The sequence below is a fragment of the Acipenser ruthenus genome, chromosome 7 (assembly GCF_902713425.1).
Source record: "Acipenser ruthenus chromosome 7, fAciRut3.2 maternal haplotype, whole genome shotgun sequence".
Taxonomy (NCBI): domain Eukaryota; kingdom Metazoa; phylum Chordata; class Actinopteri; order Acipenseriformes; family Acipenseridae; genus Acipenser; species Acipenser ruthenus.
In genome coordinates, this window is record NC_081195.1 from 27,471,081 (window position 1) to 27,490,480 (window position 19,400).

Consider the following 19,400-nt stretch of genomic DNA (forward strand, 5'->3'; position numbering starts at 1 on the left):
TGAACAGAATTTTGATATTTTATTTAACATCATGTAATGAAAGGAACTACAAAATGATCGCAAAAGTCTACCGGAAGCCATAATAGTAGTACAGTATTTCACGTTAGATTTCAAAATGTCACATTTTTCATTTGTTGTCTGTTTTTCGTTAAGTATATGGAAAACTACAAAGCGGTGTGTAAAAAACAGCTTTGTTTTTCGTTAACCAATCATTTGAGAATATGGTAATAAGCAATTTTGATATTGGGGAAAAATATGCCCTTTTATAGCATAGACCTATCATGAGTGACATTAGATCAAAACTTTTTGGATGTTAGTAATCCCTGGTGTGATTGGATGTATTGTATTTCCTGCCTTGTTTTCCAAGAAGTTAATAACCTGTGTTCAGGATTAACATCACACTCTCTCCTTAAAAAAAAAACTGCCTCCTGAAATCTCTCCTCAAAAATTACCAAGTATGTTTCTATTATAGCTTATATCATGGAAACTCTGTCAGTGAACTTAAACTTTTTCTACATAAACTGAGTACCAAGCAGTGCTGCAGGTTTGAGAACAAAACACACCAACACATGAAAAACAAATGAGACATTCACGTAATCAGATTAATGGAGCCATTTCTTTATTTGAAATCTCTTTCTTCAACAGAAACATTGAAAGAGTTAAACGTTTCTGGTGAAATCGAGGCATGGAGTCTATCCCAGGATGATACCTCTGGGGAGGTGGAGGGGGAGAACAGGGTCTCTGGCTGAGATGGATGAATGGATGGTTTCTCTTTCAGTATAAAAGAAGCCACTCTACTTCTGGGCAGGCACCATGTCATCGATGGAGCCTCCCTTCTCCAGCTTCTTTTCCATCTCGATCATCAGCTTCACTCCGTCCACTACCATCTGCACCTGTTCCACCTCGGAGAATCCCAGCCGGTCAGCATTGGAGATGTCAAACACTCCGCCCTCTGCGGCTGTGTCCACTCCACCTGGGAGGAGAGAGAGAGGAGAGCAGAGTGAGAGAGAGAGGAGCGGAGTGAGAGGAGTGTAAGAGAGACAGGGGAGTGTGTGAGAGAGGAGGCAGGGTTAGAGGAGTGTAAGAGAGACAGGGGAGTGTGTGAGAGAGGAGGCAGGGTTAGAGGAGTGTAAGAGAGACAGGGGAGTGTGTGAGGGGGCGGGGTGAGAGGAGTGTAAGAGAGACGGGGGAGTGTGTGAGAGGGGGCGGGGTGAGAGGAGTATAAGAGAGGGGAGTGTGTGAGAGGGGGCAGGGTTAGAGGAGTGTAAGAGAGACGGGGGAGTGTGTGAGAGGGGGCAGGGTGAGAGGAGTATAAGAGAGACGGGAGCGGGGAGTGTGTGAGAGATTTAGAGAACTGAGAGTGGAGAGGGGGAATGTGTCACAAGACTGCTGATAGTTGGGGGAGATGAGGGTGAGGGGTTAAAGTACAACAAAAAGAGAGAAAGAAAAAGAGGGAGATCGATGGACAGCTATGGACAACAGTTTTGCATCACCTACAATTTTAGTATTGAGACCTAATTTAAAAAAAAACAATATAAACATAAGATATTTTATTTAACATCATGTAATCAACAAAACTACAAAATAATATTGCAAAAGTCTACCAGAAGCCATAATAGTAGTACAAACCTACTGTTACATTTCAAAATGTCACATTTTTCCATTTTTGTCAGTTTTTCATTTACTATGGAAAACTACAAAGCTGTATGTAATTCAGTATACTAGCATAACATTATTCAGCAGGTTTCATTCACCTTTATGAAGCAAAATGTGTTAATTCTCTAGGGTGATGTTAAACCTTTGGCCATAGCTGTATTGTTTTGCGTGGCTCTGTGTTGTTGGCAGTTTCTCATGGCTGTGTCTCGTGGCTATGTGTCTCATACCTGTGCCACGCTTTTGCAGGCGCAGTCTGTTGAGCACCTCCTCGAACTTGGCGTGCTTGCTGAGATTGGGCAGCTTGACATGCACGCCTCCACGGAGACCAGTGCCCAGGTTAGAGGGGCAGGTGAGCACGTAACCCAAGTGCTCGTTCCACATGAAACCGTGGTTGTGCTTCTTGAACACAGCTTCAATCTGGAGAGGAGAGGGAGAGGGAGAGGGAGAGGGGGAGGGAGAGGGAGAGGGAGAGGGAGAGGGGGAGAGAGATGGTGAGGGGGGGAGAAGGAGAGGGGGGGAGGGAAAGAGGAGGGACAGACAGTGTGAGTCATAGAAACAAGCAGCAGCTTCATCACTCCCCCCTGCACTGCCCCCCCCCCCCCCTGCCTCTGGTTTGAGCTCCTGTAGCTTCTTCATGCTCGTCACACCCCTCACTCAGACTGCTGATTACACAGTTTGGAGACACACTCTGCAGCTGCTCCTGTTTTATCAGCACAACTGATGGGACTTCTTCGAATTTGGTTTAAAAAATAAAAATAAAAAATGCACACATTAACACATGCACAAAAAATCAATAGAAAAACCAACCCTTCCACAATTTCTTTGGAGTGTATGAGAGATAGAAGAGAAATGTGAAGATGACCAGATTAATGATCTTGGACCCTTATCTGAGATCTGGTGTGTTACTAGTATGTGTCACTGCTGAGATTACGTATCTGTGATATCACCTCCTCCTCCTCCTCCTCCTCCTCCTCCTCCTCCTCCTCCTCCTCTCACCTTCTGCAGCCCGACGCAGAAGCGTCTGAACACCTCCTTCATGTTGCCTCCCTTCTCCATGGCGATGACTCTCAGGTGATCCTCCTCGTTCACCCACACCAGGAAGGTCTTGTTGTCGTTGTGCCTGGAGGAGGGGGGGGGGGGGGGGGGGGGGTGTCGATTACTGCACACGTCCTTCTCCAAACCTACTGCTGTGCTAGTCCGGTGTGTACTGTGCTGTATGCAGTGCTAGTCCAGTCTGTACTGTGCTGTATGCAGTGCTAGTCCGGTGTGTACTGTGCTGTATGCAGTGCTAGTCCAGTCTGTACTGTGCTGTATGCAGTGCTAGTCTGGTCTGTACTGTGCTGTATGCAGTGCTAGTCTGGTCTGTACTGTGCTGTATGCAGTGCTAGTCCGGTCCGTACTGTGCTGTATGCAGTGCTAGTCCGGTCTGTACTGTGCTGTATGCAGTGCTAGTCCGGTCCGTACTGTGCTGTATGCAGTGCTAGTCCGGTCTGTACTGTGCTGTATGCAGTGCTAGTCCGGTCTGTACTGTGCTGTATGCAGTGCTAGTCTGGTCTGTACTGTGCTGTATGCAGTGCTAGTCTGGTCTGTACTGTGCTGTATGCAGTGCTAGTCTGGTCTGTACTGTGCTGTATGCAGTGCTAGTCCAGTGTGTACTGTGCTGTATGCAGTGCTAGTCTGGTCTGTACTGTGCTGTATGCAGTGCTAGTCCGGTCTGTACTGTGCTGTATGCAGTGCTAGTCCGGTCTGTACTGTGCTGTATGCAGTGCTAGTCCGGTCTGTACTGTGTATGCAGCGCTAGTCCTGTCTATACTGTGCTAGTCCTCACCAGATTCCTCTTGCGTCGGGCCAGTCACGGCCCATGCCGGAGGCCAGCAGCAGGGGGGAGACGGGCTTGTCAAACAGGAAGTGGTCATCGATGAGCTGCTGCTGCTCCTTGTCAGACATGTCCTTCAGTGGGTAGTACTTCCCCTTGAACTCTCCGTCCAGACTGCTCAAGGCTGCGGACAGACAGAGAGAGTCAGACACACCGACATGGCTCCCAGCCCTTTTCAGTGTATCAGTGTGACAGCCACACTGAGCTCCTCACAAGCTCCCCCTCTCCCGCCCTCTCCCCTGACTCACCCTCAATAGACATCTTCTCGATGGCTCTCCTCTCTCCACGGCTGCAGTGGGGGGGCAGGGTGTACCCAATGATGCTCCGGCCAGTGCGCACGCGGCTGCTGAGCACGTACTTGGGGTCCAGGTCGTCTCCCCCCTGCGGGCAGACAGACAAGGGGACAGAGAGATAGACAGAGAGACAGAGAGAGAGAGAGACAGAGAGCATCCGTTTTTCTATTTCAAAGGAAATCTGCTGATTCTGCAGCAGCAGTGCAGCCACACAGACAGGGCTGTTTCTATACCTTTTAATAATCAGGTTTAAAGAGTAGATACTGTATCTCTTGCTAACTGCACAGGGGAGGGGTGGAGTCTGGACAGGAAAGAGCATCTATAAATTATCAGACTCTGATTGGTGTGGAATGCAGGAAGAGTAAAATAATTAATAAATTCAATGAGAAATATTGTGATACACCCTTACTGCACCGGGGGCTGTGTCTGGACAGGGGGAGGGGCTGTGCTGCTCAGGGGGAGGGTCTGTGCAGCTCAGGGGGAGGGTCTGTGCTGCTCAGGGGGAGGGTCTGTGCAGCTCAGGGGGAGGGTCTGTGCTGCTCAGGGGGAGGGCCTGTGAGGCTCAGGGGGAGGGTCTGTGCTGCTCAGGGGGAGGGTCTGTGCTGCTCAGGGGGAGGGGCTGTGCAGCTCAGGGGGAGGGGCTGTGCTGCTCAGGGGGAGGGGCTGTGCAGCTCAGGGGGAGGGTCTGTGCTGCTCAGGGGGAGGGGCTATGCAGCTCAGGGGGAGGGTCTGTGCTGCTCAGGGGGAGGGTCTGTGCTGTACCTTGAGGTTCTCGAAGTTCAGGTCAGTCTTGTGCTTGTCGGTGGGCTTGTAGCCTCCGTGACGGTCCTGGATGACGGGGTCCAGCAGGTCTTTGAACACCTCGTAGGTCTCCTCATCTCCCGCAACGCAGCCCACTGTCATGATGAAGGGGTGACCTGGGGCAGGGAGAGAGAGAGGGGGTGAGACAGGGAGTGGGAGAGAGAAAGAGGGAGAGACAGGGAACGGGAAAAAGAGAGGGGGAGAGACAGGGAGCAGGATACAGAAAGGGGGAGAGACAGGGAGCAGGACAAATGGGGTGAGAAAGAGAGGGGTCGTGAGACAGGGAGTGGGAGAGAGAGGGGGATAGATGGAGTGGGAGAAAGAGGGAGAGACAGGGAGTGGGAGAGAGAGAGATGGGATGAGACAGGGAGCGGGAGAGACGGGGAGAGACATGGAGAGGGAGAGAGGGGGACAGAGAGAGCGGGTGAGACACGGGACATAGCGAGAAGTGAGACAGGGCCTCACCAGGGTTGTCCACTCCAGTCTGGATCACATCATCCAGGGTGAAGCCGCTGGGTGTCTGCTTGTCCCTCAGTTTCTTGTAGATGTCCAGAGTCAGCGCCTTGGCCATGTGGTTGTTGTGTTTGGAGAGGTCTGGATACTCATCCTCCGCTGAGAACTTCAGCTTGTAGTTGTTGTGAGTGTTTCCAAAAGGCATGACTGCACGTCTTACACGTTCTGCAAGAGAGAGGAGAGGGGAGAGGGTTACAGTTGAGGTCTGCTTGCTTTAAACAGTAATGCTCAGAACAACTCCTGTGTAAAGAAGCACAGTGACAGCTGAAGCATAGGCAAGCATTGTAGAGCACAGATAGGTACAGTAAAGCTTACTAATAAACATGGTAAACTGTGGTAAATGCATAGTCTAACCATGGGAAAAGTGCAGAAATACCAGGATGAGTTCCTAGAAGGGCTGCTGCTCTGAGGCCTCTCTGAGCATCTCATTTCACTGCTGAAGTGAAGAGCGGAGGTCAGTGGGTGTCAGTGTCAGTGTGTGTGCGTGTGTGTCAGTCTGGGCATGGAGCAGATTATTAATAGAACTCTCCATCTCTGGGGCAACCCAGACAGCCAACCACCTCTCCCAGCCGATCCACCACACCCTGACCCTCCTCTCCCCTGACAGCTGCCCCTCTCCCCTGACAGCTACCCCTCTCCCCTCTCATCTGTCCCTCTCCCCCCTCCCCTCTCAGCTGTCCCTCTCCCCTCTCTCCTCTCAGCTGTCACTCTCCCCTCTCCCCTCTCAGCTGTCCCTCTCCCCTCTCCCCTCTCCCCTCTCAGATGTCCCTCTCCCCTCTCCCCTCTCAGCTGTCAATCTCCCCTCTCTCCCCTCTCTCTTCTCCCCTCTCCGCTGTCCCTCTCCCCTCTCAGCGGTCCCTTTCCCCTCTTCCCTCAGCTGTCCCTCTCCCATCTCTCCTCTCAGCTGTCCCTCTCCCCTCTCCGCTGTCCCTCTCCTCTCTCCCCTGACTCTCAAGTTACAGCTGAGCAGTGTGGAGAGCCACGCAGGAGCCTCGCTGAGCTTGTACTGACACAGCAAGTTCACACACTGACAAATAATCAAAATAGCATCTCTGGATCTCGAACCCCAGCAAGCCTGCTGTTCCTAAGCAGTGGACACACCCCAAACGAGTCCTGCAGAGAATCCTGGGAGAGTACATTGCACATGTATTCCTCATGTATTTTGTAGATTTTCTGTATTTTATTTGCAGGTCATTTTAAACTGCTAGAGCAGAGGGCAGTTTCCCCAGTACGAACGACTCCCAGTGGGGTCCTCCAAGGCTCCCTGTTACCAGGGGCTCTCCCAGTCTGACAAAGCTAACACTATACAAAGGCATATCTTTTGTTACTGGTTTCTTTTTGCTGTATATTTCTAATATACAAAAAAATATTTACTATATATTGTAAAATGAAATATATATATATATATATATATTCATTGTGAAACACAGAGAGGGATCATGGTCTATCATTTGAGACTCAAATTAGGGAAGATACTGAAGTATCTTTTTACCATTTGAGAAATATAGCCAAACTTATACCAATTATTTCCATATCTGATGCCGAGAGACTAATGCATGCATTTGTTTCATCTAGAATTATTGTGTCCCAATTGGTGTCCCAAAACGTGTGGTATCCTAAATTATGGAATGCTCTGCCTTCATTTGTCAGGGAAGCTGGGGTTGTTAAAGTTTTCAAGTCAAGACTAAAAACACACTTTTATAAAATGGTGTCCCACAGTAAAAGCACAGCAAAGTATAATAAAGCACAGTGAAAGCATGGTGAAGCACAGGCAAGCACTATAAAAATAGCAAGGCATGGGAAAGCAGATATAGCCAAGGGAAGAGCCGTGGCAAACCTTTCTAGGGTGGGAGGGCAGCCAATCTGCATCCTTGCTCTTGATATCTTCCACACATGGGCAGTCTGGAGAGAGGCTTTATATAGACTGCGGGCTTCAGCCAAGTGTGCAATAGAGACACACACTCACGCACGCACACACACACAGAGCACTGTGCAGTAATCTGCATCTTGGGTTACAGGTACAGCAATAGCAATACTGCCTATAGATATATAGATAGATAGATCAGAGATCACTGGCGGTAAGTAGCAGTGCAGGTTATTCTCATTGCTCTATACAAGCCCTTGCATTGCAAAACTGTTATGCTATTCTACACACTCACTTCTACACAGATACATTTATATACCACCAAACATGCCTCGCTTGCACCTCCCCGAAACCGAAGATCTAAAATGAGCAACTGAATATATAAATAAATATCAAACTGCTGTTTGGAGTCGTACAGTAACACTGTTTCAGCCTCAACCTGCAGCACGCATGCTTTAACAAAGAGCAAATGAACAGATCTGCAGAGCTACGGAACTGAGAGACAGAGAGAGAGGTAGAGGTAGAGGTAGAGGTAGAGGTAGAGAGAGAGAGAGAGAGGTAGAGGTAGAGGTAGAGGTAGAGGTAGAGTTAGAGAGAGAGAGAGAGAGAGAAGGTGATTTACCTGCACAGAATGAAAGTCAGAGAGAGGTAACGCTCCGTGGGATCAGTTCCTTTCACCAAAGCCTGAATCAGAGTGGCCCGAGTTCTTGGAGACTGCCCTGGGTCTTATATACCCGGCCACCTGGCTCCCATTCGGCAGGACTGTCCAGGGGGTGGGACTGTCTCTGACACAACTCGATATTTGGGAAGGCAAAGCTTGACAACACAGTGACCCGTTGGGGGGCCTGTAACCCTAGACAGGATGGGGGGGGGGGGGAGGGGGCAGATTCTGAACTGACAGTGAGGTCTGTCAGAGAGAGAGAGAGAGCGAGAAAGTACAAGTGCTGTGCATCCCTCACATAGCAAGCAGCTTCTCAGTGACGTCAGAGAGACTGACTGTTGCACCCACAAGGAACAAAGTGATATTAATCACAGCAATATTAACTAAAAACAATATGGCTGTGATATATATATAACAATAAGAACCTCTTTAAACGTAATGACTATCAGAGTGACCAAATAGCTTGGTTTTTGTTTCATCACTGCACAAAAATTTTGACCAGAACTCAAATCCATCATTCAAATGCCTTCATTTAAGCGATTGTCCTTGTCATGTTTTCCTAAGAGTGACTTTTTCCTTGGCCTGCGACCATTGGCAATACTCGACCTATGGTTGAAATGGAAACCCCAGTCCCACTTCAGCCAATTCACTTTGAATATCACTGACAGTCAATCTCAGATTGTTATTAACCTTCCTCAATTCTTCTACTTCTTCTTGGTGAAAGAACCTTCTTTCTTCCAAACATGCAACAAATTTGAGCCAATTCAAAATTTAGATGACCAAAACCAACATCAAGAGAACGAAAGGAACAACATCCAGGCCCCTATAAACAGTGCAGGCCAGGCAGCAAAAAGAAGGGAGGTCATGATTGTTGGGGACTCCATATTGAAAAACACAGCAAGTTCAGATTGCAGTTTTGACCCTCTTACTACAACAGTGTGCTGCCTTCCAGGAGCCTCTGTCAAGCACATCACTGAGAACGTGGACAGGCTCCTAGAACGAACAGGAGACGACCCGGTAGTAGTCGTCCACATCGGTACAAACAACATTGGAAGAGACAGGCCAAGATCCCTGCAAAAACAAATTCAGAGAGCTAGGAAGGAAATTAAAAGACAAGACCAAAACTGTGGTATTTTCTGGGATACTGCCGGCACCTTGCAAAGGACCATATGGACAGCTGGAAATACAAAATCAAAATGCATGAACATTGGAGCACATTCTACAACAAGGACTATCTATATAGGTGGGACGGACTGCACTTAAACAGAAAGGGAACCAATCTACTCGGAGAAAGAATCCTTAAGGAGGTCCAGAAGCATTTAAACTAGAAAGGAAGTGGGGAGACCACATCAAAACAAGGGCAACAACTCAAGTAAGACCACTATTAAATGCATTTATCTTAATGTTAGAAGTCTCAGAAACAAAATGTTAGAACTTGAAGCTACTGCACTAACAAGTAACTACGATGTGATAGGTGTTACAGAAACTTGGTTGCCTGAGAGTGATGGAGACGAATACAATATTAGTGGGTACACACTGTATAGGAAAGACAGGCAGGACAGAAGAGGCGGAGGGGTAGCGCTATACATAAGAAATAGTCTTGAAGCCCAGGTGTTAAATCAGGACAAAGAAAACAATGCAGAATCAATATGGGTCAGAATAATGGACACAAATTCAAAGGGCATAATAATAGAAGCATGCCATAGACCGCCAAATTCAGACGCCGAGCAAAATAATCTGTTATACAATGATATTCGAAATGCGTGTAGAAAAGAAGAAGCCATACTAATGGGGGATTTCAACTTCCTCCGTATAAAATGGGAGAACCCAGTGGGGAGCACGATGAACGAAATTGAAATGGTGGAAATGACGAATGACTGCTTCCTAACACGATTTGTCAAGGCACCTACTAGAGGGGAGGCATGCCTTAATTTAGTCTTTTCAAATAACGAAGACAGAATAACTAAAACAGAGGTCAGAGAGCCATTGGCAAACTCAGACCACAACATGGTCTCATTTGAAGTGTTTTTTAAAACCCCAAAAGTAATGACTAAAGCTAAGGTTTACAATTTTAGAAAAGCAAACTATGAAGGTATGAAACAGAGACTAACAGAAGTAGATTGGAGTATAATAGAGAAAACATCCACAGAAAAAGGATGGCTGTTTTTTTTAAAAATGCAGTACTAGAGGCGCAAAACAATTACATCCCAAAAGAAGACAAATTTAAATCTAAAACAAAATGGCCAAAATGCTTTAATAGATCAATTAAAAAATATATTAAGCGAAAAAAGGCACTTTACAGAGCGTTTAAAAGGGACCAAAAACAAAGCACACAGAAAGAGTACTTGGAACTGCAAACACAAGTCAAAAAGGAAGTTAGAAAGGCCAAGAGAGAGATAGAAATCAATATTGCTAAGGGGGCTAAAACCAATTCCAAAATGTTTTTCCAATATTATAACAGCAAGAGAACATTCAAAGAGGAGGTTAAATGTCTAAGAGACACAAATGGCAAAATCATAGATGAAGAAAAAAAAATAGCAAATATATTAAATAATTACTTTTCACAGGTTTTTACAAAGGAGGACACGGACAACATGCCCCACATGTCGACCTGTTCCTATTCAATTTTAAATAACTTTAGCATAACAGAGGCAGAAGTGTTAAAGGACTAGGAGCTCTTAAAATAAACAAATCCCCTGGGCCAGATGAGATCCTCCCAATAGTACTCAAAGAAATGAAAGAAGTTATTTACAAACCGCTAACCAAGATAATGCAACAGTCTCTTGACACAGGGGTTGTACCGACAGACTGGAAAATTGCAAATGTAATACCGATCCACAAAAAGGGAGACAAAACCAAACCAGATAACTACAGACCAATAAGCCTGACTTCTATTATGGAAACTATAATAAGATCCAAAATGGAAAATTACCTATATGGAAACAATATCCTGGGAGACAGTCTGCATGGTTTTAGGAAAGGGAGATTGTGTCTAACTAACCTACTTGACTTTTTTGAGGATGCAACATTGAAAAAGGATAATTGCAAAGCATACGACATGGTTTATTTAGATTTCCAGAAAGCTTTTGACAAAGTCCTGCATAAAAGATTAATTCTCAAACTGAACGCAGTAGGGATTCAAGGAAATGCATGCACATGGATTAGGGAGTGGTTAACATGTAGAAAACAGAAAGTACTGATTAGAGGAGAAACCTCAAAATGGAGCGAGGTAACCAGTGGTGTACCACAGGGATCAGTATTAGTTCCTCTGCTATTCCTAATCTACATTAATGATTTAGATTCTGGTATAGTAAGCAAACTCGTTAAATTTGCAGACGACACAAAAATAGGAGGAGTGGCAAACACTGTTGCAGCAGCAAAGGTCATTCAAAATGATCTAGACAGCATTCAGAACTGGGCAGACACATGGCAAATGAAATTTAATAGAGAAAAGTGTAAAGTACTGCATGCAGGCAATACAAATGTGCATTATAAATATCATATGGGAGATACTGAAATTGAAGAAGGGAACTATGAAAAAGACCTAGGAGTTTATGTTGACTCAGAAATGTCTTCATCTAGACAATGTGGGGAAGCTATAAAAAAGGCCAACAAGATACTGAGATATATTGTGAGAAGTGTTGAATTTAAATCAAGGGAAGTAATGTTAAAACTTTACAATGCATTAGTAAGACCTCACCTAGGATATTGTGTTCAGTTCTGGTCACCTCATTACAAAAAGGATATTGCTGCTCTAGAAAGAGTGCAAAGAAGAGCAACCAGAATTATCCCGGGTTTAAAAGGCATGTCGTATGCAGACAGGCTAAAAGAATTGAATCTATTCAGTCTTGAACAAAGACGACTATGCGGTGATCTGATTAAAGCATTCAAAATCCTAAAAGGTATAGACAATGTCGACCCAGGGGACTTTTTCGATCTGAAAAAAGAAACAAGGACCAGGCGTCACAAATGGAGATTAGATAAAGAGGCATTCAGAACAGAAAATAGGAGGCACTTTTTTACACAGAGGATTGTGGGAGTCTGGAACCAACTCCCCAGTAATGTTGTTGAAGCTGACACCCTGGGATCCTTCAAGAAGCTGCTTGATGAGATTCTGGGATCAATAAGCTACTAACAACCAAACGAGCAAGATGGGCTGAATGGCCTCCTCTTGCTTGTAAACTGCCTTATGTTCTTGTGTTCTTATGATGATGGTTACTTGTGTTGTCTTGCCCCTTCCACTGCTTGTAAGGGGGTGGGAGGGAATGCAGAGTTAGGGTTAAAAACCCTAACATTGCATTTCCCTACTTTTGTCATTTTAATATCAACCAGAACTGATGCAGTTTTTTTGGCAAAGAATTTCCTTCCTTTTTGAGAATATATTTATAGATAGAAAGCCTGTATATTCTATTATAGAGCACAAAAAGTGTGAAAGTGGCTTCACACGTCGCAGGTGTATATATATGTTAAACACTGACACAGGTTTATGTGTAAAACACATGATTCGTTTTTCTTCACCTATTCACACAGTGTTTAGCTTGTCAATACTTCAGCGTGTTTAAATTATAATCACTATATAGTTTAGTTTGTGTTTAGAAAATAAGCATCAAGACAGGTTTATTATCTGTTTCCTGCAGGCATTTCTTTGAATGTTTAATTCTTAATTGTTTACAGTGTAAGTAGTTCTCTAGATGCAGTTTAAACACGTGTATTTGTGGTATTCATGAGAGTAGGTAAAGATGGACAGACAGACTCCATACACCCCCATATTCTGATACCACCGTGTAACAATTTTTTTTTTTTTTGGTTCCTGGGTAGTAAGTGTTATTTCCTAATTGCTTATGCCTCAAAAGTATAGAAAATGGCTATTATTCCCCACAAACTTTGCTTTTGTGACCAGGACAGTGATATTTTGAAATTTACCTATTTCCAATGAGAAAACGGGCAAATATGTGTCTTTTCGTTCACATAAAGTCAGAAAAAAACAACATATGAATCCAAATTAACATGTATTTATACTAAAGTAATACAAAAATGACTACAAAAGATTTAGTGAGTTGTTTTTCGAGATTTACGATTATACTGTAAATCACTTTCACGAATCAGCCCCCAAATGTAGTCTCCCATCATGTTCTCGTTATACTGTCCTTGGTAGCGGCGTTCAAAGTCCAGTATATCCTGGTGGAAGCGCTCGCCTTGCTCCTCCGAGTACGCTCCCATGTTCTCCTTGAATTTATCAAGATGAGCATCAAGGATATGGACTTTGAGGGACATCCTACAGCCCATTGTGCCGTAGTTCTTCACCAGAGTCTCAACCAGCTCCACATAGTTTTCGGCCTTGTGATTGCCCAGGAAGCCCCGAACCACTGCGACAAAGCTGTTCCAAGCTGCTTTCTCCTTACTAGTGAGCTTCTTGGGGAATTCATTGCACTCCAGGATCTTCTTTATCTGTGGTCCGACGAAGACACCGGCTTTGACCTTTGCCTCAGACAGCTTAGGGAAGAAGTCTTGAAGGTACTTGAAGGCTGCCGACTCCTTATCTAGAGCTCTGACAAATTGTTTCATAAGGCCCAATTTGATGTGCAGTGGTGGCATCAGCACCTTCCGGGGGTCCCAGCCGTACTCATCATACTTCAAGACGTCCAGCAAGGTCTTGATGCTGTTGTAATCCTCTTTGAGGTGCACTGAGTGAGCCAGGGGAAGAGACGGGTACTTGTTACCATTATGGAGCAGCACGGCTTTGAGGCTCCTGGATGAGCTGTCAATGAAGGACAGTATAACGAGAACATGAAGGGAGACTACATTTGGTGGTTGATTCGTGAAAGTGATTTACAGTATAATTGTAAATCTCGAAAAACTACTCACTTCTAAATCTTTTGTAGTCATTTTTGTATTACTTTAGTATAAATACATGTTAATTTGGATTCATATGTTGTTTTTTTCTGACTTTATGTGAACGGAAAGACACAAATTCGCCCGTTTTCTCATTGGAAATAGGTACATTTCAAAATATCACTCCTGGTCACAAAAGCAAAGTTTGTGGGGAATAATAGCCATTTTCTATACTTTTGAGGCATAAGCAATTAGGAAATAACACTTACTACCCAGGAACAAAAATTGTGTTACATATTTCATTTGTCATTTGTTACATGTGTCATTTCGATTATAGTATGTCTGTGTATAAACGCTTATATGCGCTTTGTTATGTAGGCAATATAAACCTATTTATTAAATTTTTTGTTCCACTTATTTACATCGTTTCAGTTGTACAGTTTTTACCGTTTTTTGAGGTTGTGCGTTATGTAATATGTCTGTATATAAACACATTTCTGTTCAAATGTCCATTTATTTACAGTTTCGGTTGTGTAGATGCTTTATATGACGTTGCTGAATAAAACTACGGCTTATATTCAATTGTTTGTCCTTTCATTATAATATTTATGTTGTTTTTAATACGCCGCCCATGGTTGTTCTAGGTATGCATATGAATGCGCGTGTTCTAGTGTTAAGGCTAATGTGGGGGATTTTACTTTGCTTACAGAGCTAGTTCAACATATGAGAGCTGCTACATGCTCTCTTGATCCTATTCATACACAACTATTAATAGATGTTCTTGGTGTTATTAATACTGTGAAGCAGGAACCGAAAAACTGACACCAGTACTGCAGATTCAAAACAAACGCGGCGTGCTCCGTTTTATTAAAATAATACAAAAAAATAAAAAGGTGTAAACAGAAAACATTTGCTCACAGAGCGAAATAAAAACGTTAAACAAAACAAAATCATGAACACAAAAACAATAAATGATCCAGGTCAGGCTGGGCAGTAGCCTTCACTGATCCTGGATTCACTTTTAAGTTTCGTTTCGTTTAGTTTCGTTTCGTTTCGTTTCGTTTCTCTCTCGCTCCTCTCGCTCGCTTCTAACCCGCACCCCGAACTGAGAGCGCTGCAAGCTTTTATACAGGTGACCATCTCACGATTAGCAACAAATGAATCACTTAATTAGAGAGATGGCCACCTTCTGCACAAGGTTTTTAAATTACTGTGGATGGGACTACCTATCCACGCTACTACAGTGCCTTGCGAAAGTATTCGGCCCCCTTGAACTTTGCGAACTTTGCCACATTTCAGGCTTCAAACATAAAGATATGAAACTGTAATTTTTTGTGAAGAATCAACAACAAGTGGGACACAATCATGAAGTGGAACGAAATTTATTGGATATTTCAAACTTTTTTAACAAATAAAAAACTGAAAAATTGGGCGTGCAAAATTATTCAGCCCCTTTACTTTCAGTGCAGCAAACTCTCTCCAGAAGTTCAGTGAGGATCTCTGAATGATCCAATGTTGACCTAAATGACTAATGATGATAAATAGAATCCACCTGTGTGTAATCAAGTCTCCGTATAAATGCACCTGCACTGTGATAGTCTCAGAGGTCCGTTTAAAGCGCAGAGAGCATCATGAAGAACAAGGAACACACCAGGCAGGTCCGAGATACTGTTGTGGAGAAGTTTAAAGCTGGATTTGGATACAAAAAGATTTCCCAAGCTTTAAACATCCCAAGGAGCACTGTGCAAGCGATAATATTGAAATGGAAGGAGTATCAGACCACTGCAAATCTACCAAGACCTGGCCGTCCCTCTAAACTTTCAGCTCATACAAGGAGAAGACTGATCAGAGATGCAGCCAAGAGGCCCATGATCACTCTGGATGAACTGCAGAGATCTACAGCTGAGGTGGGAGACTCTGTCCATAGGACAACAATCAGTCGTATACTGCACAAATCTGGCCTTTATGGAAGAGTGGCAAGAAGAAAGCCATTTCTTAAAGATATCCATAAAAAGTGTCATTTACAGTTTGCCACAAGCCACCTGGGAGACACACCAAACATGTGGAAGAAGGTGCTCTGGTCAGATGAAACCAAAATCGAACTTTTTGGCAACAATGCAAAACGTTATGTTTGGCGTAAAAGCAACACAGCTCATCACCCTGAACACACCATCCCCACTGTCAAACATGGTGGTGGCAGCATCATGGTTTGGGCCTGCTTTTCTTCAGCAGGGACAGGGAAGATGGTTAAAATTGATGGGAAGATGGATGGAGCCAAATACAGGACCATTCTGGAAGAAAACCTGATGGAGTCTGCAAAAGACCGGGACTGGGACGGAGATTTGTCTTCCAACAAGACAATGATCCAAAACATAAAGCAAAATCTACAATGGAATGGTTCACAAATAAACATATCCAGGTGTTAGAATGGCCAAGTCAAAGTCCAGACCTGAATCCAATCGAGAATCTGTGGAAAGAACTGAAAACTGCTGTTCACAAATGCTCTCCATCCAACCTCACTGAGCTCGAGCTGTTTTGCAAGGAGGAATGGGCAAAAATTTCAGTCTCTCGATGTGCAAAACTGATAGAGACATACCCCAAGCGACTTACAGCTGTAATCGCAGCAAAAGGTGGCGCTACAAAGTATTAACTTAAGGGGGCTGAATAATTTTGCACGCCCAATTTTTCAGTTTTTTATTTGTTAAAAAAGTTTGAAATATCCAATAAATTTCGTTCCACTTCATGATTGTGTCCCACTTGTTGTTGATTCTTCACAAAAAATTACAGTTTCATATCTTTATGTTTGAAGCCTGAAATGTGGCAAAAGGTTGCAAAGTTCAAGGGGGCCGAATACTTTCGCAAGGCACTGTAAACAAAATAACAACACCAGAGGCACTTTGCCGTCATAAAAATACATAAATCCATAACGATAATAATAATAATACAAAACAAATACTAAATAACACAGAAAACCTGTTCTAAAAATAAATAAAACACTGTACAGGGCGGAGGGGGTACCTCGTTCTAAAAATAAATAAATACATTTACACACACAGCAGGGCTTTCTACCGCCCTGCTACAAATACCCACATTTTAAAAATTATAAATGGTTCACTTTCCTCCGGTATAGTTCCCTCAGCACTTAAGGTAGCTGTGGCAAAGCCTATGCTTAAGAAACACAATTTGGACCCTAAAGTCCTTAATAACTGTAGGCCAATCTCCAACCTACCATTCTTAGATACGGTTCTAGACAGAGTTGTTGCAATTCAATTACAAACATTTCTAACTCTTAATGGTATATTGGAGAAGTTTCAGTTTGGTTTTTGTGCTGCACATAGCACCGAGACGGACCTTGTCAGAGTTGTGAACGATCTGCTGATATCATTTGAGACTCATATTAAGTTACAAAAGTATCTTTTTACATTTTGTGAAATATAGACAAACTTAGACCAATTATTTCCATATCTGATGCGGAGGGACTAATGCATACCTTTGCTTCATCTAGAATTGATTACTGTAATGCACTTTTTCTGGTGCCCCAAAACATGTGGTATCCTGCTTGCAGCTTGTTCAGAATACCCCAAAAATTCCAAGGAGTAAGAATCAGAATCAATGTGAACGTGAAGGTTAAAATCACCCAATAATAGAATCCTGTCATATTTGACTGTCAATATAGCTAGCAGATCCCCAGATTCAGTTGAGCTGCTGCACCCTGCTGCTTTGCATTTTTCTGACTGAAATGTTTCTGCCGAAGCGCTGTGGCTTCAAGATGAAATCTCTCCTACTGATATTTTCCCCTGTACATTCCTTATACAAAAGGAAGGAATTGATGGCTCCCATGTCCAGTAGAGATAACAATAGGCTGGTATATAAAAATAACATAGAATATTGTAGGTTACATTCAAAATAAAAACATGTATTGTAAAAGGAGTCAAAATGACTGCTGTGGTGGTTCTAGGTGGGTGGGATTATAACTTCCTGTGACAGAGACAGAATGATTCTTGGTGATAAATCTCCCTCCCAACCTGTGAGGGCGCTGTGTAAAGGGAACAGAGTGCCCTGGACTGGATGGCCCAACAATTCATTCCCAGTGTTCGGTGGAAGTTGGACATCTAGAAAGGGGGCGGAGCTACAGTACACTAAATCATCGACCTGGAAGGGAAAGGATGTGGCAGCCGCGGATTGGAGGAGCAGTTGCAACCATTAACCAAGGAGTCATGATTGACGGTATATAAGGGGACGTAGCGAGGTGATCTGTTCCTTTGTTATGGTTAACACTGATCCGGAAGGAGACCAGAATTGTGAATCGTGAGTGTTTTGTTTGTTTTGTCGTGTCTACTTATACTTGTTTGTTGTTATTAGACGGTGTGGCAATGTGCCCCGCCCCTGTGTGCATTTCTGTGTTGTATGGTGCGTGTGTAAATGTTGGTGTATAGATATGTCTGCACAGGATATAAATGGGTGTGTGCAGCACGAGTTATTTAAAATGTATAATTGTATTTAGGCACGGGATTGCACATCACTTCACGTGCATTTAAAGTATTTAATATGTGTACACGAGGTTGCACATAATTAATTCACGTGCTGGGATTCAAGTGAATAATTAATTAGTAATTGACTCCCAGCACAACAGTATATATAGGTGCACGTTTCACTCACTCGGGGTTGTGTGTTCAGTGAGTGGAGAACGGGTGTGGAGAGGCGAAAGGAAAATAAACAAAAATAATAATAATAATAATAATAATAAGTATTTCACTCACCGTGTTTGTTTGCACCTTGTAACAATTTTCTTTTTTTGGTTCCTGGGTAGTAAGTGTTATTTCCTAATTGCTTATGCCTCAAAAGTATAGAAAATGGCTATTATTCCCCACAAACTTTGCTTTTGTAACCAGGACAGTGATATTTTGAAATTTACCTATTTTCCAGAACATTCCAGATAGATTCAGTGCTGAGTAAACTTGGAGTAACTTCTAGAACTTTCCAGTAATATAAATAGTAGTATAAATACAGGGGCCTTAAGCCCACCAGTTCAGTTTAGTTCCAGCTGCCTAAGTGGATACATATCTGCATTTTTCTGAGATGGCATCAAGGTCATAGGAGACTTCAAAATGGTGGCATTCCTGATGGGTCTCCAAGGCGGTTTTACCAAGTTTCCCTGCTATCTTTGCCTTTGGGACAGCAGGGACACCAAGGCGCACTACCACAGGCGGGACTGGCCACAGCGGACCGAGTTCTCTGTGGGGAGGAACAACGTCAAGTGGGAGCCACTGGTGGACCCCCGGAAGGTGCTGATGCCACCACTGCACATCAAATTGGGCCTTATGAAACAATTTGTCAGAGCTCTAGATAAGGAGTCGGCAGCCTTCAAGTACCTTCAAGACTTCTTCCCTAAGCTGTCTGAGGCAAAGGTCAAAGCCGGTGTCTTCGTCGGACCACAGATAAAGAAGATCCTGGAGTGCAATGAATTCCCCAAGAAGCTCACTAGTAAGGAGAAAGCGGCTTGGAACAGCTTTGTCGCAGTGGTTCGGGGCTTCCTGGGCAATCACAAGGCCGAAAACTATGTGGAGCTGGTTGAGACTCTGGTGAAGAACTACGGCACAGTGGGCTGTAGGATGTCCCTCAAAGTCCATATCCTTGATGCTTATCTTGATAAATTCAAGGAGAACATGGGAGCGTACTCGGAGGAGCAAGGCGAGTGCTTCCACCAGGATATACTGGACTTTGAACGCCGCTACCAAGGACAGTATAACAAGAACATGATGGGAGACTACATTTGGGGGCTGATTCGTGAAAGTGATTTACAGTATAATCGTAAATCTTGAAAAACTACTCACTTCTAAATCTTTTGTAGTCATTTTTGTATTACTTTAGTATAAATACATGTTAATTTGGATTCATATGTGA

At 43.8% G+C, this 19,400-nt stretch overlaps 1 protein-coding gene across 1 annotated transcript; it reads right to left on the reverse strand.

Moving 5' to 3' along the window:
• Positions 1 to 597: 597 nt before the first annotated feature.
• Positions 598 to 7,760, reverse strand: LOC117416112 (creatine kinase M-type). The gene is made up of 8 exons (XM_034027177.2): positions 7,626 to 7,760; positions 5,092 to 5,304; positions 4,588 to 4,742; positions 3,781 to 3,913; positions 3,485 to 3,656; positions 2,653 to 2,776; positions 1,884 to 2,073; positions 598 to 973 (listed from the first exon to the last, which is right to left on the reverse strand). Exons 2-8 carry the CDS (start codon positions 5,282 to 5,284, stop codon positions 795 to 797), a joined length of 1,146 nt encoding a protein of 381 aa, XP_033883068.1. The 5' UTR covers positions 5,285 to 5,304; positions 7,626 to 7,760; the 3' UTR covers positions 598 to 794.
• Positions 7,761 to 19,400: the final 11,640 nt, after the last annotated feature.